The sequence below is a fragment of the Debaryomyces hansenii genome (genome assembly GCF_000006445.2).
Source record: "Debaryomyces hansenii CBS767 chromosome E complete sequence".
NCBI classification, from domain to species: Eukaryota; Fungi; Ascomycota; class Pichiomycetes; order Serinales; family Debaryomycetaceae; genus Debaryomyces; species Debaryomyces hansenii.
The window spans coordinates 713,284-734,896 of NC_006047.2; the positions used below are offsets into that span (position 1 = coordinate 713,284).

At 36.0% G+C, this 21,613-nt stretch overlaps 9 protein-coding genes across 9 annotated transcripts; 3 read left to right on the plus strand and 6 right to left on the minus strand. All coding sequences in view use genetic code 12, as the record gives it.

Annotated features, from left to right (window-relative positions):
* Positions 1-122: 122 nt before the first annotated feature.
* DEHA2E09042g (DEHA2E09042p) lies at positions 123-4,403 on the minus strand (the record flags this gene model as incomplete). The annotated part of the gene is made up of 1 exon (XM_459701.2): positions 123-4,403. The coding sequence occupies one exon, from the start codon at positions 4,401-4,403 to the stop codon at positions 123-125; it is 4,281 nt and encodes a 1,426-aa protein (XP_459701.2).
* A 142-nt stretch (positions 4,404-4,545) lies between these two features.
* DEHA2E09064g (DEHA2E09064p) lies at positions 4,546-6,366 on the plus strand (the record flags this gene model as incomplete). Its single annotated transcript, XM_459702.1, has 1 exon — positions 4,546-6,366. One exon carries the CDS (start codon positions 4,546-4,548, stop codon positions 6,364-6,366), a length of 1,821 nt encoding a protein of 606 aa, XP_459702.2.
* Positions 6,367-6,752: 386 nt separating this feature from the next.
* DEHA2E09086g (DEHA2E09086p) lies at positions 6,753-12,611 on the plus strand (the record flags this gene model as incomplete). The annotated part of the gene is made up of 1 exon (XM_002770403.1): positions 6,753-12,611. One exon carries the CDS (start codon positions 6,753-6,755, stop codon positions 12,609-12,611), a length of 5,859 nt encoding a protein of 1,952 aa, XP_002770449.1.
* A 96-nt stretch (positions 12,612-12,707) lies between these two features.
* DEHA2E09108g (DEHA2E09108p) lies at positions 12,708-13,727 on the minus strand (the record flags this gene model as incomplete). Its single annotated transcript, XM_459704.2, has 1 exon — positions 12,708-13,727. The coding sequence occupies one exon, from the start codon at positions 13,725-13,727 to the stop codon at positions 12,708-12,710; it is 1,020 nt and encodes a 339-aa protein (XP_459704.2).
* Positions 13,728-14,233: 506 nt separating this feature from the next.
* DEHA2E09130g (DEHA2E09130p) lies at positions 14,234-14,791 on the minus strand (the record flags this gene model as incomplete). The annotated part of the gene is made up of 1 exon (XM_459705.1): positions 14,234-14,791. The coding sequence occupies one exon, from the start codon at positions 14,789-14,791 to the stop codon at positions 14,234-14,236; it is 558 nt and encodes a 185-aa protein (XP_459705.1).
* Positions 14,792-15,041: 250 nt separating this feature from the next.
* Positions 15,042-15,896, plus strand: DEHA2E09152g (DEHA2E09152p; the record flags this gene model as incomplete). The annotated part of the gene is made up of 1 exon (XM_459706.1): positions 15,042-15,896. One exon carries the CDS (start codon positions 15,042-15,044, stop codon positions 15,894-15,896), a length of 855 nt encoding a protein of 284 aa, XP_459706.2.
* Positions 15,897-16,150: 254 nt separating this feature from the next.
* Positions 16,151-18,709, minus strand: DEHA2E09174g (DEHA2E09174p; the record flags this gene model as incomplete). The annotated part of the gene is made up of 1 exon (XM_459707.1): positions 16,151-18,709. One exon carries the CDS (start codon positions 18,707-18,709, stop codon positions 16,151-16,153), a length of 2,559 nt encoding a protein of 852 aa, XP_459707.2.
* A 279-nt stretch (positions 18,710-18,988) lies between these two features.
* DEHA2E09196g (DEHA2E09196p) lies at positions 18,989-20,050 on the minus strand (the record flags this gene model as incomplete). Its single annotated transcript, XM_459708.1, has 1 exon — positions 18,989-20,050. One exon carries the CDS (start codon positions 20,048-20,050, stop codon positions 18,989-18,991), a length of 1,062 nt encoding a protein of 353 aa, XP_459708.1.
* Positions 20,051-20,309: 259 nt separating this feature from the next.
* DEHA2E09218g (DEHA2E09218p) lies at positions 20,310-21,524 on the minus strand (the record flags this gene model as incomplete). Its single annotated transcript, XM_459709.1, has 1 exon — positions 20,310-21,524. One exon carries the CDS (start codon positions 21,522-21,524, stop codon positions 20,310-20,312), a length of 1,215 nt encoding a protein of 404 aa, XP_459709.2.
* Positions 21,525-21,613: the final 89 nt, after the last annotated feature.

Below are 21,613 nucleotides of genomic sequence, written 5' to 3' on the forward strand. Positions count from 1 at the left end.
TATATAGATGTATAGAAGACCTATAATTTAAATTGAAGCCCCTGTAAAAGTGTTAACTATGGTAAATAGACCTTATCGGGTTGTTCTTTTCTCGTGATGCAAAATTATGCTACAAAATTAACTTACGTGAAGCAACCGTTCAAAGCTTTTCTACCTATATCGTTACCAGGGTGAATGATTAAACCTCTCTGGATATGGCGTAATTCACCAATTTTGATATATGACTTAGATAAATCTACAGCATTTATCTTAGTTTCTCTCAAAGAAGCAATAGCTAAGGCCATTTGGTTATTCATGCGCTTCCAAACACTGTAATCCAGCGGAAATAACATTGCGTTCCGTTGCCATATTTGGTCCTCATTTGTAGCATCAAGCCTAGAATTTATTTCAGTTAATAATGTAGGGACGATTCTAAAGGAATCCTTCGTCAATTCATCTAATGGAAGGTTTCTTAATTCGTCCTTGATGGCAGAGAAGTATTCGTTCAAATTGTCGACTATAGAGATTGCACCAAGGGTTAATATTACAATTAACGAGGAGCCCAGTTGTTCAATATATGAAAACAATTGGTCCAAAGCAGCTTGTTTTGTCTCTCCAGTACCAAATGCATTTAATATTTGGGCGGTCAATGTGATGAGCCTAGCGGAATCATTATGGTCGGCTAAGATTAACTGTAATTGTTCTAGAGCCTCATCAAATTGGTCGTTCAAGAAGAATGACAAGCCGATACTGACTCTTGACGAGAGTATTGATGTTTTGTGCTCTTGGGTGACTTCGTCGCCGTCTTCCAAAATATCCAATACCACTTGTGCATTTTCTAATGCCTTCTCATATTCCGATAATCCCAAGTATACTCTCGAAAGCTGGGTTTTAGCCTTTGTATAATCACTTAATGCAACCTGGCTTTCACTCTTCTCATATTTCGCTTCTAAGACAGAGCATAATTTTTCACCAATTGTAACGCCAGCATCATAATTCTTACAACGCTCGGCTATTATCAAGGCAACTTTTAATCCTGTCTCATCCTCGGGAGAAAATTTTAAGTAGTTCATCATAGCAAAATTAGCAATACTAAACTCTTGAGCAGTTTCGATGTCTCTTGGATCACTTCCTGACATACCAATTCGTTTATCTATGATAGCTAAACCATATAGTAACTGAGCTAACGGAGATCTCCCGTTTGATAAGACATACGCATGTGTGAATAAGTTTGATGCTTTTGCGTCTTCTCCATTTGCTTGGGCAGTCAAAGCATTTCCTAACCATGGTTGAGGATTTTGTGGTGCCACAGATTGTGCTCTTGCAAACGCCTGTTGGGCAAGTTCTGAGTCTCCATATCTCAAGTACAAAGAAGCTAAATTAGTCCAGATATCACCATCTCTACTTTCCAACGAAGTAGCTTTGATGAAGCAATGTTGTGAAACTTGCGGATTAGAGGAAACATAGGAATTACCCAAGCCGATCCAAAATAAGGCATTATTGGATTCCAATTGAATAGCTTTCTTAAAGCATTTAATTGCGGATTCCCGATAACTGCTTTTATCAATGACATTAAAGCACTCCAAATATGCTAAACCCAAATTATAATAAACTACGGATATAAGCAACTTTCCAACTTTGTTAGGTAAAACTGAAATGGCAGCTTTTGCAGCTAGTATAATGAAAATTGAAACACTTTCCGTATATTCTTCAGATTCATACAAGCTAGTAGCTTTTGCAAGATTTACTCCGCCATCAATCGATACCAATTCCTGTAATAATTGATTAGTGCTTGAAGATAAATCGGTTGCCTTAAACACTTCAATCAAATGATTTAAAGGTAATATATCTACGCGGCCCTGTATAATCAAAAATACTCGCAAACATTGTCCCAAGGATTTCCACATGTTCTGTGATGATTTATTCACTTCCGAACCTTTCAAAATATAATCAATTGCTTTAGAAATAGACTCCATAGCTCTACCAAAAAATCCACCTGCGATTAACTTATTTGCATTTTCAATCATAGATTCATAAATAGCATTCAAAATACATTCCTCTTCAGGCTTTTCACCCAAAGCTTGATCTAAATACAAAAGACCTTCATCAAACTCTCCCATTTCACAGGTTATAAGACCTAACATATACTTCACGATCCATGAACCTTCTCCGATATCCAAAGTATGGCGGAAAACCTTACTGGCTGCATCTAACCTACCACAATTATAATACGCTTCACCTAGTCCAAGCCAACACTGGGTATCCATGGCTGCCATACGGAGTGCGGTTTGAAACCATTCAACCGCTTTCGCGTCATCTTGTTTGTTCAACGCAGAGCATCCCAAGACTCTATACGGCCAAGACCTATCCTCATCTTGGTATGTTTTACTCAATAATGTTCTACGAGACGTTTCTGATTGAACAATTCTCTTACAGAGAATTTCTGCGATATCCCAATCATTCTTTGCCGCAAGATCTTCGACCAAATACTTCGTAGCTTCAATTTCAGCCACGTCCAATTCAAATGATTTGTAAAAACATTTTTGAGCTCGAGGAAAATCATTGAAATATTCTTTATAAAGTACACCGAGTAGGGTATAAGATGGTGCATGATTTTGGGAATCCTTTAATGACTTAATTAAGTGATTGTAAGCTTCATCTATATTGTTGCTATCTTTATTTTCCAAGAGATAACTTTTTGCAATTCTCCAATGAACATGTGCTCGAGTTTTGCGACTATTCAAGTCCATGCCTTGTATTTTGTTTAAGGCAGTTATTAAAGCGTTTCTCCCATCCAAATAGTTCCCTAAATTAATTTCACACCAACCAAACTCCATAAGCGCCAGGTTATTAGAAGGATGATGCTTGAGAACATCCTCTAAAAGTTCTTTGGCCCTTATCGGTTCATTCTTTTCAATCAAAATCAAACCTTTTCCAATAATTGCATTCACATTAGCGTCATTGCTCTCCAATATACGTTCATACAATTGTAACGCCCTTGAGTAATTCTTTGGAGCTTCATAATATGTATAAATGATTGCTAATGAACAAAGTAAATCTTCCCGTGAATTCGCAAGGTTAACTCCTAAGCTTCTTTGTAAGTCAGCCAATAATTTAATAGCTTGACGGCATTTTTCAGACCCTTGGTCATATTCACGTAAATAGATATAGTAACGGCATATTATACGATTAGCTAACACTGAATTAGTACATCTCTGATAGCCCTCTAACATTAATTTCAACACTTGATCTGGTGATAGCGTATTTTCAAAAACATCATTATCTTCGGATTCTTGCACTTTTTCTAATAACTTTGCATCATTTTCATCATCAATACCTTCTAGTTTATCATTATTCATGCTATCATTTATTTTTTTATTTTTAGTGATGACGGCTAATTCTTTTACTATTTCCGTCTTATCGAATGGGGAGATATCACTCATCAAAAATGAATATAACATCATTCCTAATCCTTCATTATGGAAATTCTTCAAGAAAAATATAATTTTATCTTTCTCCAATTGATCTAAATCTTGTACATCAACCCAATCCAAATATAAAGTCCAACAAAATAGAGATGTTGTTCTAACTAGAATCATTCCTTCCATTAAGTCCTTAATCTCTTCCAAAAGGCCACTTTTTTCGGGTGCAACTTTAAGGAGGTCATACTTATATTTTAAATATTCCTCTTGGATTAGTTTTCTCAACTCATCATTATTACTTATATTCAAAAACATTTCGTATATCGATGACAAACCGGATTTTTCATGGATCGACCAAGTAACTTTGTTCAAGTAGTTTTTTTGATCTATCGTTAAAATACGAGGAAACCTCATCTTCTCTTTGGATAAAGTACGACTGATAGTGTCTTTTTCCTTCCTTTTCAAAATATCAATCAAAGCCTTCAAATTATCTTCAGGCTTTCCTAATTCTGATCCCACCAAATTCCCCAATTCCGTTCCAGGCATAATATTTCTTAAATACTTTTCATACAATTCTGGATTGCTTTTATATTTATTATGTTCTAAGTAATTTCTGGTGTCTTTTAAAGTCTCTCCTATACCAATTCCTTGGTTAATTTGTTGTTCAATTATATTTGTTAAAACCTGGAAAAAAAGGTCATAATCTGTTTGTGCTTTAGCTACTTGAAAATACCCCTTCCAGCCAAGTAAGTTCTCTGGTTCTAAGCTAGTTGCCTTATCGAACGATTTGATAGCTTTATCGTTGTCATTTAAAAGTTGGTATGATTTACCTTGAAATATGTAGGCAAAATAATTTTCAGAATCAAATTCGAGTGCTTCTTCTACAGCTTCTAGCGCACCTTCAGGGTCGTTCTGTTCAATTGAACTTTTTGCTTCTTTCAAGCATCTTTTCAACGTAGACATAGTATTTAGTAAACCTATTGCTTCGTTATTCCTTCTCATATTCTGAGTTGAAATTTATTCATACTTAAGGTGAGTCTGCACATAAAAAATTGGTACATTTTTTTTTTCAAGCAGACATCAAGACCTTTCCTAGTGATTTGCAAGGAGTGGTACTAAGTAAGACGGCTAATTACAATCTACGATGAACGCTGTCGTTCCTGATTCGGCAAAGACACAGTCTGCCAAATCGAATTTATATACTACATTGGCGAAAACACATTTAGGTGAAGTTGCTGCTATAATCGTATCCACCTTAATATCGTATGGTAGATTAACCGCTAAAGATCTTAGTAATAAATCAGAGGTTCCTCTCAAACTAGTCAAATCCACATTAGTCTCATTAATTCAACTAAGTTGCATTTCGTACTGGAAAGAAGAATCTTCAAAGCAAGTTTTCTACAGTTTTAATGAAAATGGATTGTTGATATTCTTGCACAGTGGGGACATCATTAACCATATTAAACTCACATACGGAGATGAATCAGCAGGAATTATACAAAATATTATAGAAGTAGGGCATATGAAGATTGAAGATTATTTACAAAATATCGAAGACCCAGAAGTTGTCTTCAACAAAGAAAACTTGCTCTTAAAGTTATTTAGCGATGGTTGGTTAAGCAGAGTGCAGATGTCAAATTTTCAACCTATAGATGATTTGTGGAATCAGCTATATCAGGAGACTTTGAAAAACACACCAAGATCGACAACTATAAGTGAAATCAAGAGAGTTAATGAAGCAAAAGACAAAACAAAGCTCAAGTTTACTAATTTGTTAGAATCGGGTAACAGTGCCAAAGAATTGTTTCAAATTGAAAACGGTATTAAAAAATTGGCTCCCAGCTTGGTTATTGCGTTCAATTTGTCAAGGTTCGAAAAACACCGCAGAACAGAACAATTAACTAACTTAGCCAAGGCTAGAATTGGTATATTGACTTCCAAAGTATACGAGTGTGCTCTACAACTAATTGAGCAGCATTCTCCGGACTTAAGACATAGCTTTTTGAAAATATCTGGATTGATAAACGATCCAGTAGAAGAACAGGCATTTGTGAACTCTATTGAAAACCAATTGGTTGATGATAAGAAAATAGTATTTAATGTGAAAGACTTAGTGAAGATCGCTCCTAAGGATTTGGACTTGAGGAATTCAATTCTAACTCATAACTTTTTAAAGCCAACATTCAATCCGAAAAAGAGAGTCAACGATGACATACCTGACACAAACCCCAAGAAAATTAAGACAGAAGATGGAATGAATAATTTAATGATAGATCTCGACCCTGATGTACTGGAGAATAACCTCGATTTTGATATGCATAATACCGATAATTCTGAACCTCATTCGGTTTCCCTCATCAATCATCATTTGAAATTATTGTCATCCGGAGTAATCCCTTTCTTGATTGAAATCACCCCAGGCACATATACCGTGCCGTATACTGATTTAATGAAATATGTAAAACAATGCAACTACGATACGTTAATTAAAACAACCTTAGGTTTAGATTCCTTCAGACTTCTAAGATGTCTTAAGTCGTTAAAATTAGCTGATGAGAAAACTTTGGCTAATACGATTCTATTGAAAGAGAAAACAGTTAGAAATGAACTTTTTAAATTAATGAATCTCAATATGATTGAGATACAAGAGGTACCAAGAAGTGCTGATAGGGCTGCTTCTAAGACATTCTATCTCTTCAGGCACAAGGAATTCAGCGCATATAATTTCTTATACAATTCTTTAACTTTCTGTATGGCAGACATATTACTGAACATACAACAATTTAAGAATGACAATAAAATATTATTAGAGAAATGTGAGCGTGAAGACGTCAAAGGTAATGAGGAGGAGTTGTTATTGGAGTCTGAATTAAAGACATTGAAAAATCTCCAACTTAGAGAAATTAACAATATTGGTAAATTTAATAGAATCAAAACTCTCTATGAAATTTTTGACAATTTTTAAGATAATTTAATAGCATTGGAGCTCGCATAAGACTCGTTTTAAATTCTACTTGTAAATCATAGAGCGTTCATTTGTATATTCAATATATATAATTACATCAATTACCATAATTTTTTACAAGACCTATAGATTCGATGTTAGAGTTTTTTATTATTTTAATTAGAGCCTTGTTAGTGTGACAGAATTGAGTCTTCCTCAGTTTTCAACCTGTGCTTCTGTGCAACGTAGATTACATTATAAGACCAGACTCTACCATAATAATGTAGTCGTGTACAGGATTCAATGGTTTTTATATTTGCGAAATAATTATCATTACAAAGTACTAAAGCTAAAGTACAATTATAGCTATAATATCTTTATATAGCTGATAGGTTTTCAATACAAATATGGGAATAGATCAATTTCCATCGCCGTTTAAGGTAAAACCACTTATTAAAAAACAAAAACTGGAGACCCCAGCTCAATCTGAAATACATACCCCATCCAAAAGTAAGGTAATTGAGAATTCAAGAACAATAACAAGCATAGAGCATGATAACCGACAGGAGGATGTATTATCTTGGATAGACGACTTAGATAGTCGTATAAAACGGACTTTAAGCCGACAATACATTGAATCCATAGAATTAAAAAATCAAACAAATATGGAGGACATGAGAGAGAAGTATAGGCAAGTTCCTTTTGATGATTCTTTCAGGAAACTCAGTTCTATTTTGAAAAAAGGAAATGAGGTTGATTCAGATCAAGAGGCTTCATATGAAGTTGCAGAAGGAAAATTACCTACGGATAATGAGGATGATGAGATGGACTTTTCCGAAGATGTAGAAACAAACGAAACCCCTGAGTTAGAATCTGAAGGACAACTGGATGATGATATAATAGAAATTATCTCCTCAGAGAGAGAAGAGGCTTTTGATTCAGGTAATATTTCTAATAATTATGAAGAAAATGAACAAGATGAGGAAGTAACTCCAGGATTAAATATAAACGCTTTGCGTACACAAGGTGTAACATACCATATTAAAAACGGGAGACCAAGGTTACTGGATAATTATATGAATATTAATGATAGTGAACAAAATGAAAAGTCTGAATATAGTTCTGAATATAGTAATGGAAATGATGATGGTATTGATATCGATGAAACGAATGGAGATGAGGATGAAGACGAAGATGAGCATGAAAATGGTAATGAAGTGGAGTATGAAGGTGAGTATGAAGAGGAACACGAAGAAAGACGCAATCAAGATGATAGCGATGATGAAATAATTATTCTCGATAGTGACGAAGAGAACAATAATACTCAAATTAATAAAGAAAAAAACTTCGACTCTGGGTCCAACCCAGCTAGTTTTAGCTTTTATGAGGACCTGGAGAATGGAATTCAAGATAACTTAAGTAATGGAGTAGACCACGAGGACAATGAGGATGAAGATGAAGATGAAGATGAAAACGAACATCAAGAATATGTGTATCCTAACAATAACTTAGAAAATAACAGCTCTATTTCACTGGTATATTCCAACCAGGTTGAACTCTTGAATGAAAATAAAGTAATAGATGAAAAGGATAATTTAATGAGTTTAGCAGAAGCAGTTCTCAAAGAATCTAATGACATGTCAGATGAAAATTCATTCATGACAGCCCGTGGTTCAGATAGCTTATATCAGGATGATAAATCAGGAATAGCTCAATATTCCACAAATATAAATAGTGGTTACACAGCTGATTATGATTCTACGGATGTCAACTACCAAGCCGCTAATCTCTCTGGAATTGAAGAGGAAAATAAAGAAGTAACAGACCCAGTAGCCCATACACATGAACCATTTTTAAAAGAAGACTCGGTGTCCAGTGATTCGATACAATTAGTTGATGATTTTGAAAATATTTCTGAAGGCTCATTAGCCGATGAAGAACAAGATTATGAAGATTCTTCTAATAATGACAGAGGATTCACTTTGAATAAACACAAAATATATGAACATTCAGGAGCATATGAAATAAAAGAAGAAGAGAGCAATGAAGACAATTATTCGATTGAGGTGGAGCACATTAATGAGGTGCCAATATTTAAAACGGTAGCAGAAGAAGACCCTGAAACGGTTTTGTTTAAGTTGAAAGAGGCCGAGCAGAAATTCCATATTAGGTTGAATTCAATAAAGTGTCTCGAGGATGAATTAATTTTGAAAAATGGGCATCTTCCAGAATCATATATACCTAACCAGTTTGTCGAGGAAGACCAAAATGATATAAGTAGCAATAAAACATATGGAAAGGAAGTGGTGGCTGATTTTGGATCTATTCCTAAACCTATACCTAAACCACTTTTACAAGACCTTTCAATATTAGATGAAACTACTATTCTTGAAACAATGAATGATGGAGACAACAAAGAGGGCTCTATAAGTCTGCCAGTCTTAAAACAACTCGATGATGGCAAAACTGTTATAGACGAGACGAGTATTATGGATGATAATGATAATGATCTGCAAAAAGGATTTAAGCCAGAATATGTTTCAGGACCTATTTTGGGACAAATAGGCTTGGACCAAAGTGATAATACACCCGTAAATGATATAGAAGAAAGTAAACATGAAGTTTTTCAAGGGCCAAATTTGAATCCAATTTATTATGACACACCAGAGGTAAAAGATTCAACATATAATGTTAGTCATGATGTGAGGCAACATGATACAGACGGCGATGAAATAGACCATATCCGAGGGCCACTTTTGGATCAAATAGATGACAATAAATCACAGACTAATGATATAATCATGAGTAGAATGGATGAAGAAAAGGAATGTATTGATGTACCGGCGTTAGAAGAGCATGACTCTGATCAATCTAGAATTTATAACACCACTATGAATGAGATGGAAGTTGATATGAATGAAAATATATCGAACGACGTTTTGGAACATACTGAATCAAGTCAATCTAATTCCAACGATAAAATACTCGAACAAGCAGAGCAAGACGAGAAGTATATTAATGTTCTATCATTAGAACAAGTTGAAGCCGATCAATCTAGAATTGATGATACTACTATGAATGATAGTGTGGAAGAGAATCAGGAATCTATTTCTACGCCAGCATTAGAACAAATTGAAATCGATCAATCTAGAATTGATGATACTACTATGAATGAGAGTGTGGAAGAGAATCAGGAATCTATTCCTACACCAGCATTAGAACAAATTGAATCTGATCAATCCAGAATCGACGATACCACTATGAATGAGACAGTGGAAGAGAATCAGGAATCTATTCCTATTCCAGCATTAGAGCAAGTTGAAGCTGATCAATCCAGAATTGACGACACCACTATGAATGAGACATTGGAAGAGAACCAGGAATCTATTTCTACGCCAGCATTAGAACAAATTGAAGTCGATAAATCTACAATCAACGATACCACTGTGAATGAGACAGTGGAAGAGAATCAGGAATCTATTCCTACGCCAGCATTAGAACAAATTGAAGCTGATCAATCTACAATCAACGATACCACTGTGAATGAGACAGTGGAAGAGAATCAGGAATCTATTTCTACGCCAGCATTAGAACAAATTGAAGTCGATCAATCTAGAATTGATGATACCACTGTGAATGAGACAGTGGAAGAGAATCAGGAATCTATTTCTACGCCAGCATTAGAACAAATTGAAGTCGATCAATCTAGAATTGATGATACCACTGTGAATGAGACAGTGGAAGAGAATCAGGAATCTATTTCTACGCCAGCATTAGAACAAATTGAAGTCGATCAATCTAGAATTGATGATACTACTATGAATGATAGTGTGGAAGAGAACCAGGAATCTATTTCTACGCCAGCATTAGAAAAAATTGAAGTCGATAAATCTACAATCAACGATACCACTGTGAATGAGACAGTGGAAGAGAATCAGGAATCTATTCCTACGCCAGCATTAGAACAAATTGAATCTGATCAATCCAGAATCGACGATATCACTATGAATGAGACAGTAGAAGAGAATCAGGAATCTATTCCTATTCCAGCATTAGAACAAGTTGAAGCTGATCAATCCAGAATTGACGACACCACTATGAATGAGACATTGGAAGAGAATGACAGAATCAATGTTCCGAAGTTAAAGCAAATTGGTGTCGAACAGTCTGGAGTTGCAGATACAACAATTATAGAAATGAATATTGAGCAGGATGATAATGTACCTAACGATCTTTTATCTCCAGATATGGAACAGGTTGAATCACATGAATCAATAATTGATACTCCGGATGAAATGGCGGATGATAATCAAGGTCTCTTAAATTCACCAAAGAGTGAAGTAATTGAACAGAGTAATTTTGGTTTAGCAACTGATGAGATCCAAGAAATGAAGGATAAATTATTACCAGAAGTTACTGAAAGTCTTCGTGAAAAGTCAATAAGCGAAATGCTATATCCTTCAATTACTCAAGAACTTGATGATATACATAACGGACATGATGAATCAAAAATTGATATTGAGACTACGATTGCAGATAACGAGGTCGTTAATAAAGATATTGACGCAAAATATGAATCTTATACTGAAAAAGAAAAGAACGCATTGGATCAAATTCCAATAAATATAGATAAAAATGATATTGACCTCAATAAAGATGTTGAGTTTGATACTTCAGATGAATACGAGAATAAGCGAAGTTTGTCTTCGGAACAAATTGTAGAAGAACCTCAAGAAGCAGATGAAAATATTATTTTCGAATATGAACAAACCACTTATGTCAATGTCATGGGGGATGGAATTCTCCATCCATCGTATATAATGGAACCAATTGAAGAACAACAAGAAACCCAGCTACCTGATTATATTGAACAACTAGAAATAATCACGGGCACATCGGCAATTGACGATATGGAAGTCCTTGAACCTTCAACAATCATTGAACCAAGTGACACCGAAACTGATCGTGCCGAACTAATCAATTCGGCATTTGAACAACAATTTGAGATAATTGAACCAACAGGTGTTTTGGAACCACCATCAAGAAGCCAAACACCTAAATTGTCAGGAACTCATCGTGAATCAATAAATGCTGAAGAAATTTTTGAAAAAGGATCCAGCAAAGGATCTAGAAAGCGAAATCGTGAATCTGAAAGTTTTGTCAGGTCTAAACTAAGAAAGTTGATTTATAAACCGTTTCAGTGGCTTTCAAAAAACCGCAAATCATCTCCAATATCTCCAACCCATATTGAAGCTCCAAAATTGAGGCCGCTTGATGACAATACTGCTAATTCATCACTGAATAAAAATGCACGGAAGCCGATTCAGAAAGATGCTGATATAAAACCCGATGACTCTGTGGATAAAAATAAAAAGAAGTATTATGAGTTGATGCGTCATTTGAAGAGGTCAGTAGATTTAAAATCCAGCGAGGTCGAGAAAAATAATTTAAATAACCTAGTTGATTATGAGAAAGAAGAAGATAATTCGGATGATCATATGATTGACGATGAAGATAAACTGGACTACAGTGCCGTGAATGAAAATGAACCTAGTATTAATGCTCCAACTAATGTTAAAGAAAAGACTTTTGAAGACGAAAATCTTGAGCAAAGCATTAATGAAAGTCATGCAAAAAACAGTAGTTTCGCAACAAATTCTGATTATAACCCTCCATTTACCGAATTAGAAATTAATGATTCAGCTAAAAATCTGAAATCAACAAAGCAGAGAAGCACCAGTACAAAATCTAAACGCCCGAGAAAGGTATTAGGCTTAGATATGTCTGAGGCTCATATTGAGCCTGTAAGGTCCTTAAGAAGTGGTCATAAATATGGCCCTGAAGAAAATGATCATCAGACCTCAGATTTATTAGCCTCGCCAAATAAGACATTGAGATCCAATAAAGAATTACCCAAACTCCGCATCAATAAGCGAAGACATCTATCCAATACGAAAGCGTTGGATAATAGTTCACCTATTGAGATAGATTCTAAACAATCACTGCCTTCATCAAGAAAATCATCAGGTTCCAAATGGGTAGAATCACTGCTTGATCATCCGGCATTGAGGACTCGTTCGAAATCACCTTTGAAGAGAAGTATTTATCAGATTTCTTCGGACTTAGAAGAAGACTCCAATTTACCAAGAAGGAGTAGTAGACTTAGACATCCCAACGAAAAATTAAATGATGATGCCGCTCTTGAAAATGAAAATACAGAGGCAGAGGAAGAAGTTAAAAGAGGAAGACCAACAAAAAGACACTGACTTTTTTGTCTTGTATTAATAATGTATAATATATATGTATAATATATACCAATGAACGTGTATAATAGAAAGGCATAAACATTGACAATTTTTCATCTATGCAACATGGGCCATGACAAACTCATAGACACTGAAAAAAACCATGTTAACTATGAAAGATCTTGTCACTGAAATACCTAAACCTCTATAAAGCTTTCTATGAAAGCCCTCTAATTTTCTTTCCTTTATTGGCAAAGGCTCCAAGCCTTGCTCTTTCCTCAAAATATTTGCTACCAGGTCTCTTTGAATAAGTGATTTTGTAGTGTCAATTGGAAAAATTAAAATCCAACTAAAAATTCCAGAGAACCCCCCAGCTAAAAGAATCGATATATGAGATGATTCATTCGGATTAGTTTTTATAAGCTCATTCATGGTCCATTTCATCGATTCATATATCGAATAATAAATACCAGATGAAAGCGAATCTCGAATTAAGTGATACTTATAACCAGAATAAAGACCCCTTACACCTTCATGTTTTATTATTTGACGTATTGTTTGTGAAGTTGATATATTTGTTATTTCTTGATGGTTCGTTTGTAAATGTTTCGGTAAATCCTTCATGGACTTTTTTTGAACTAATTTTAATATCTGGGCATAAATCTTCGTGAATTCGAAAGGACATGCAAATGCTGATATACCTGCGCCAGCTAAAGTACCAGATATCATACAAACTGGAACATTGCGTAGAAGCGGGTGCACAGTATGGTTATTGTCGTATTTACCGTAGATCATATTATAACAGTATGGTTTAACTTCGGTGAAAATCATAACACTGAGCGATTTTGATATTGAAGTAGATATCAATGGGGCCCATATACCTCTGAAAAAACCTTTAGCACCTTCATGATGGTATGTCTTCTTTACGCAATCAAGGTAGCTCAAAAAATGCTTATGTGTTTGCATCCGAGTCTTGACAGTATCCATAGGAAATCCAACAGTCGTAGATATAAATGATGCCCCATATGCTAATATCGTAGATCTGAATGGTTGTAGTGCATCTGGGAAAACATGAATAGCATTAGAATAATCAAGTTGGCCCGTTATTGCTGGGATACCACGATTAGATGATTCCATGGATCCTTGTCTTTTATCCTTTGAAAAAGACATATTTGTTTAATTTTCTATCAATAGGAATATAATAGCTTGGTGTAAATAATTCTTCTCTAATATGACAGGGCACGTTGTAATGATAAGCGACAATGAATTTTACTCTTGGAATTGTAAAGTTTTTTTATCTATCAACTTGGGCTCACAAATCCCTGTAAATCAAGCGAAAATACTTCAATCCTTCTAAGATAAAGCTTTTCTATGGATGTCTAGCTATAATGGATCTGTCAAAAGGTTGAAAAAGTTCTATTCTGATAATATAATCGAGGTCTACACGACTGGATCTATTAGACTGAAAAATAGATAAGCATACTACTGATGATTAATTTATACATTTATATATACAAGAATAAGTATAGCGATATGTGTGTGTAGTATCCGAACCCCAATAATGATATGAGCCAGGGTTTGAGTAATACATATACTGATAATTATGGTATGACAGAATGGGATGATTGAAAACTTCGAACCATTTAGTACCCTCTTCTCTTCGCATCTCTGACTTGAGACATCAACTCCTTAAAGCCTTGAGCGAACTTACGTCTCCACCATTCTCTCTTCTTTTGTTTTCTGTACTTCGCAGGTGGAATAAATCTTGATTGCACCTTCTGGAGATATCTAATCTTGTTACTCTTAACAACGGTGAAAATTCCCCCGAGTGCACGATTGAAGTTACCGTATTGCACGTCAACACTTCTTCCAGCAATAGGACCTTGTAACCGGATGGACTTGGCCACATCACGAGGATGCTTTAACGAGTTGTCGAGTATGTAGTCATTCGACTTATTGGAGTAATGAGAATTGCTTTGGAAGTCAAAAGTGCTGGACAACAAGTTATCTATGTCGCTGATAGCATTTGAATTCCTGTCCTTGTTATTGTCTTCCTTCTTGTTGGTTTGTTGTTTCATGGCCTTTGCGAGCTCATCAAAGCTTGAGTTGAAACGAACTGATGTGACGCCGAATGGCGGTCTGCTAACCAACCCTCTATTGACAACGCCAGAAAATCTTTTGTTGACTATATTGCTGAACATCTTGCTTGCTGTTTGTCACCTATAGTAGTCCACTGCTGAGAGTTTCTTCATTAACTAAGGAACTAATGAAGAAGTTTTTCAGGTCGGAAATTATGAGCCTTGCACGACCCCTATACATAAATCACCATGATCCCATATTGAGACTGGCTATAATAATTTCTCTGGGAAATGGTTCAATTGTGTTGAATATAGCATTCGTTAAGGGACATTATACGTTGATCTGGTGCCATAAACGATATTTATTAGTATTATGAATGATATAATTTCGACTAAACTATTTGAGACTGAGGATGTGTCGGTATTTAGAATCCCTCCAGGTGAGCTCTCCTTATCCAAATGGGATATAAATGATTCAAATATAATATGGAGAGGTAGCTTACGACTAACCGAGGAAGAGTTGATTCAGGAGGATAAAGGGGTGTTTTTGAATGGGTCTAATGGAGTCGAATCGGAGTGTTTCTCATCCTTTACGGTAGGAGATAAGCCCTCCGCATTTTTCCTGAAGGATACGGAAGTTGCTCCTATCAAGCCGTATAAAGGATTACGACTCAAGTTGGAGTTATTTAATTTTGACGACTCACTGGTGGCTCCTCCGAATGAGTCCGGCATGGAGGACGAAAAAATATGGGCGGAGGTTTGGTATAATCCGTTGCCGGCAGAACAGGATAATGAATTGAATCCCGCACAATATTCTATAGCCAACAATAAACAAGAGACGATTCAAATGACACCGCAATCGGCGAAATTTTATAAACTCATTGTCCAATTGCCAGGTTCTGGTTATCATCCTTTCATTCAAGAAGAGGAGCAAATTGAAGACGGGTACTTGTTACAAGTTGCATTAGGCTTGAAAATCAGTGAGAATTTTGCGGCAATATCATTCTCCGAAAGTCTCAGCATATATAGGCGAAGATTTAAGAACTTTGTCGATCAGTATAACTATGAATTACGATTATCAGAAATTGAATGCAGACAGAAGCATTTATCCATAAATACGGAAAATAACCCTGAGGAATCTGGAACCGACCATGGCTCTGGGAACAAAACTACAGAAGACAATAACGATAATGAGGAAGATGAATTTGGTGATTTTGTTGGTGGGTGATTTCATATTATTTCGTACCATTGATTATATTTGCATTACGAACCACGTTGTTGTCTTGAGTGTTATAAGTTATAATTTCGCTAAACATCTCCGACCCTATGCAACATACACTCTATTTCATTCATATAAGGACTAAATCATATCGCCTCCACTATTTATTTTAGCTTACTACATTTCTTATATATACAAATTTATTGCTCGTATACAAAATTCTATTCATTAACGAAGAAATGTTGACATAGAATAAGTAAGTGTTACTTTTTTTGATTTTTATTATAGTACATTTTTTGAATCAATGGGTGATGCTCTTTGATCTCCTTATTCTTGTTCTTATTATACTCAATATATGCCATATCTTCACCTCCTGCTAAGCCTGCCAAAGAGCCTGCTGTTCTAGTTGCAGAACTGCCGTTGCTCTCTAGTTTTGCCCTCTTCTCACGCTGCTCTCTTGGTATGAAGTTAGTATCAGCATCGTCGCCAATTTCTAAACCGGCGGCATCCTCATTCTTTAACAAAACTTCTTGAAGAAGCTCTCTTCTTTCTCTTGCCGATGAATATGCAAGGTCTGGCAACTGTTCCATTCCGCTCAAATGCGTAATCACTTTAAATGCGTACCCTTGATCAACCAAAAATGCTTGTCTTTTAGTAGAATAATACATTTCTTGTGTATCTTTTGAGACTAGAGAATAAAAGAATGCATTGAAACCTTCATCGTTACGTCTCTTTGCACGCAAAATACGTCCTAATCTTTGAGCCTCTTGTCTTCTGGATCCATAATGCGATGAGATTTGGATTAAGCAAGTAGCCTCTGGTAAATCGATAGAGGTATCACCAACCTTGGATAAAAATATTGTATTAACTTGGTCATTGTGTTGAAAGTTTTGTAAAATTTTCATACGTTCCTGTTGTGATGTTGAACCATAAATAAATGGTTTCCCTAATTTTAGGGCATATCCTTGTAATGCGTAAACATTATCACTAAAAACAATGATTTTATCACCTCTTTTCTCATGATAATGAATTAAAAATTGACATGCCTGAAATTTCGTAGGATTCATAATATATAAAAGCATTCTCTTTCTTGCAGATTCCCTTAGGTACTCCTGATAAAATTCAGATGTCATAGGACACCAAACCTCCGCACATTGAACATTTGCAATATGACCTTTTTGCGCCAAATCCATCCAGTTTGCCTCATATAACTTTGGCCCAATCAAGAAATTCAAATCATCAATCTTATCATCTTCACGGACTAATGTAGCCGTAAGACCTAACTTTGCATGTGCAGCAATTGTAGTAACCACACGTCTAAACATTGCGGCCGGTACAACATGGACTTCATCTAATATAATAAACCCCCACTCCCTCGAGGTCAAAAAGTCCATAACCTTCTGGGAATCGTGTGACCTATTACGAGTATTGGCAACCATAGAGTAAGTAGACACAACCAATCCTGCATCACTAGTAAACATTTCTTTGTTTTCTGACGTAAATACAGCAACATTTTCTGGTTGTATCGTACACCATTGCAAGAACTGCTGTCTCCATTGCATTACCGAAACAGATGACGTACATAATACAATCACAGACTTTCTTATAGTACAAGCAGCTGTAATCCCAACTAAGGTTTTTCCAGCGCCACATGGTAAGACGATAATCCCGGATCTTGCACGCCCATTCCCAAACATTTTTGATAATGATTTTTCCTGGTATGGTCTAATTTGAGTAGATGGTTTCAAGTCAATATCCAAATCAGGATTACGATCATCATTACGGAAATCATATTCTTCCAAAACTGGGTATTCAATTTCTTGACACCTTCTCTTGACAATTTCTACTGACTCATTTGCAATTTCAAATGAATGAACAGTCTCTAAGTCATCGTAATCATCTTCTTCTCCATTAGCCTTATTTCCTACTACTGATGCAAATATATCTTCTACTTCATTATCCTTCTTCTCGTCATTAGAACCTGGTTTCTTCGTCCCCGGTATAGATAAGTCCCCTTGAGTAGGCGCCGACGATTGTACAAGGCCATTACTGGTGGTTGTATTTTCTGTGGATTGAATACGCAATTGACCAATGACTGGATCTCTCAAAAGCATTTGTAAAATATCAGCTTGAGTACTTTCAACATAATAACGATTGTGTTTCAAAACTAATTTGACCTTACCATACGATATAGTAGCGCCTCTAATAAAAGCAATGATAGATTCGGCAACCGGTACCTTCGATAATCTGTTCAATACCAGAATAATGTCGTCTGTTTCTAGCCCAACAGATACTGCAGCATATAACGAATATGCAGTTATTCTGTACTCGTGGACATGCGAGGGCCTTGATATTGGTTCTGCAATAGTAATCAAAAAGTCTTGTGCTTGCTCTGCTAGCGGTGAAAATGATTCTAATATAATTCTGGCATCGATAGGAGATATCCATATGGGTCTTGAAAAATGATCAGGCTTCAACTTTAAGTAAGAAAAATCAGACTTACCAAACGCCTTCGACACAGCGTCTGGGACATAGTCCTCAGGGATATCAGGTGTAAGATCCACTAACTCTTCGTCCGAATAGTCAGCACTGGGGGCCTGCGCCCTTATTACTTCTACTGCATTCTCAGCCTTTCTCTTACGACTGGCATTTCCATTAGTCTTCTTAGTTCCTTTCCGTCTATTGGACCCATAACTGTAATCGTCGTCATCATTTTTGTTATTTCTTTGTTGCGCTTGGTCAACCTCATCATCAAACGAATCATCAGAAAAATTACCCTGATCTAACTCTGAATAGCTAACTCCACCCGGGCGACGTGACATACTATATTTGAGTGAAGAGATGATATAGATTAGAAGAAAATTTGAAAATCTCTTAAATATATATACTTAGTAATGCTAAGAAGTTTGATCTTAATTTTTAAATCCATATCTACAAAATAGTGCGTGCACACGCACTAACTTCAAACATGGCTAATGAATGCAAATATATTAAAACTATCTAAATAAAACACCTGAAATAGAACAATTAGTAATGGCAACACCTTAAAGGATAGGTAATGTTGGACGAACTATAATACATGAATTTCTCGAGTTTGTAGCTCAATCGGTGAATTTGTAGGAACCAGATGCAAAGGTTATTGAGCCACCTTTGTATGAGCCCTTCTTCATCTTATTTTTATTTTTGGTGAAGTCCTTACCCCTGACTTGTAATAACTTTTCATTGGCAATTTCACCCCAACTTCCTGCTGCACCTTTGTAAGTGTTATCGGCTAAAGTTCTATCTTCGAAAGAAATCTTACTACGGTCAATTCTGGAAAAATGGTTTCTTTGGCCCTGTTTCAATTCAGGTTCCTGGGAAGCACTTATAATTTCATCAGACACTGGGGAGGGGGAGAAGGATTCGGTTTGAGACGACGAAGTTTCGAGCTTTTGCTTCTTATGTGAATGTCCTTTTTCGTCAGATGATCTCTTCTTAGATGATTTAAGATCCGATTCTGAGTCTGAGTCTGAGTCTGAGCTGTCTGAACTGTCTGAACTGTCTGAGCTGTCTGATTTTGATTTTGATTTTGATTTTGAGTCTGAGTCTGAGTCTGAGTCTGAGTCTGAGTCTGAGTCTGAGTCTGAGTCTGAGTCTGAGTCTGGGTCTGAGTCTGAACTATCTGAGTCTGAGTCTGAGTCTGAACTATCTGAGTCTGATTTAGATTTTGAGTTTGAGTCTGAGTCTGAGCTATCACTATCTGAGCTATCACTATCTGAGCTATCACTGCCCGAGCTGTCATTGTCCGAGTTGTCACTGTCCGAGCTGTTACTATCAGAACTATCATTGTCCGAACTATCGCTGTCTGATTTGCCAGACGCTATTGGAGCACTCTCGGTGTTAGTTGCACCCTCTTTGGATGACTCGTCTTCGTCTGATGATGAGTCTGAGTCACTATCTGAAGACGAGGAGCTGGAGTCGCTGTCAGAAGATGATGCACTGCTACTTTCTTCCTTGGTTTCTCCGGCCTGAACTATTAGGTCTTCTAAATTAAGTTCGGTAGTTGGTAAATCAATAGATTGTTTCGTAACCTCTTTGGCCAATGCCTTGGAAACTTTAGCCAATTCTGCATCCTTTTGTAAATAATTGGAGATTAACGATAACGCGAGTTCTCTGCTAGCCATCTTATATTATATGCTTTCTATCAATTATCACAGATTACTGTTCTGATATACCGTGGAGTAGGTAAGTTGATGTAAAAGCAGAAAAAAATTTAAGATGAGAACAGAAATTATTTTTTTTTTGAAAATTAATTTACACGTGATGTTGACTATTCTTGACTGCAAAAACTGCTCGTTTAAAATCTTATATGCTAGCTACGCAGATCATATGAACTCCTATCAATAAAGAAAATAAATTGGAATTCTAAATAATATCTATTGATTATAACTTAGGTACAGTAGCACCGTTCTTTATGAGAGATTCTAATCTGGCATCCGAAAGAAGTTTTCTATAGTTCTTGCCATATTTCTTGACTAGATATTCTTCATCTATGACCGTCTTCCTCGAATGAATAACTTCCCTCCCTTGTATGATCAGTGTGAATAATTTTATGAGTGGATCTGGCTCCTCTCCATTTAGTAAATGCTTAGAGTTTGGAAAATTGATACACTGAACGACTTGCAGGAGATTATTTCTCATAAAACTTCTGTTTTCATCACTGGAAATATCAAAGTCGCTTACAATATGGAATACGGGAACTTTAATTTCTCGAAAAGTTGGCATACCACAGGGAATCGATTTAACCATACCCCAGTATGTATGAAGTTGAGCTTCTACTGTAGTGTTCAACTTTATTTTGTTGTAAGCTGCTTTGGGTGACTGTTTAACTTCTTTAGGCAATTCGTCCTCGAGCAAATTCGCCAAAACAGTTGGGTGAAATTTTCTATAAAACGATTTCGTCTTGAGGAATGATTCGATTTCGTTATACCAGTTGTTTCCATCTTGTATGTCAAAGTTGTCTTTCATGTAGTTCCGTTCATACCAAACTTTAAACTCCATATCTCTTTCTGCGTATTCACTGGGGCTGACATGAGAAACCGGATTCACCAATATGCAAGAATCAAACAACGCAGGTGCTAAGTAGGTACCATATAACGAAACGAACCCACCCATAGAATGCCCGATTATTATCGACATTTTGTTCTCGGCTTCAATGAATGTGGCCGCTTCGTCTTCTGTTAAAACCTTTACAACATCCTTCGAGCTATCACGCCAGTCGTAAAGATATCCCAACTTACTTTTATTTAATTCGGCCGATTCGCCGTGATTCACTGCGTCAAACGCACAAACTACATTCAAGTGTAGGTTAGTGCCATTATCCTTTCCTGTATTGAAAAATTCGAATAATTTATTTATGTGATAGTGCCATAATCCTTTATTCATACCAGTCCCGTGGAAGAGCACAAGGTTTAGCTTAGTTTTCGTCAGTGATGACTCATTGGACTTTCCTTGATATCTTCTATAGCATATCTTCAATGTGTTATCAACGATACTGTCCAGAGATCTTTCTAACAAGACAGCGCCTTTTTGTCTAATAAAAACCGCGTCAGCTGCTTTGACTTCAGAAGAATATAAATCTGGCCTATTTGGATACATCAGGTAGTGATTCTAGTACTGAGTATATTCATTCTCGAAGAGAGCTATATATATATATATAACCATTTTTTTACCCCAAGATTTTACAT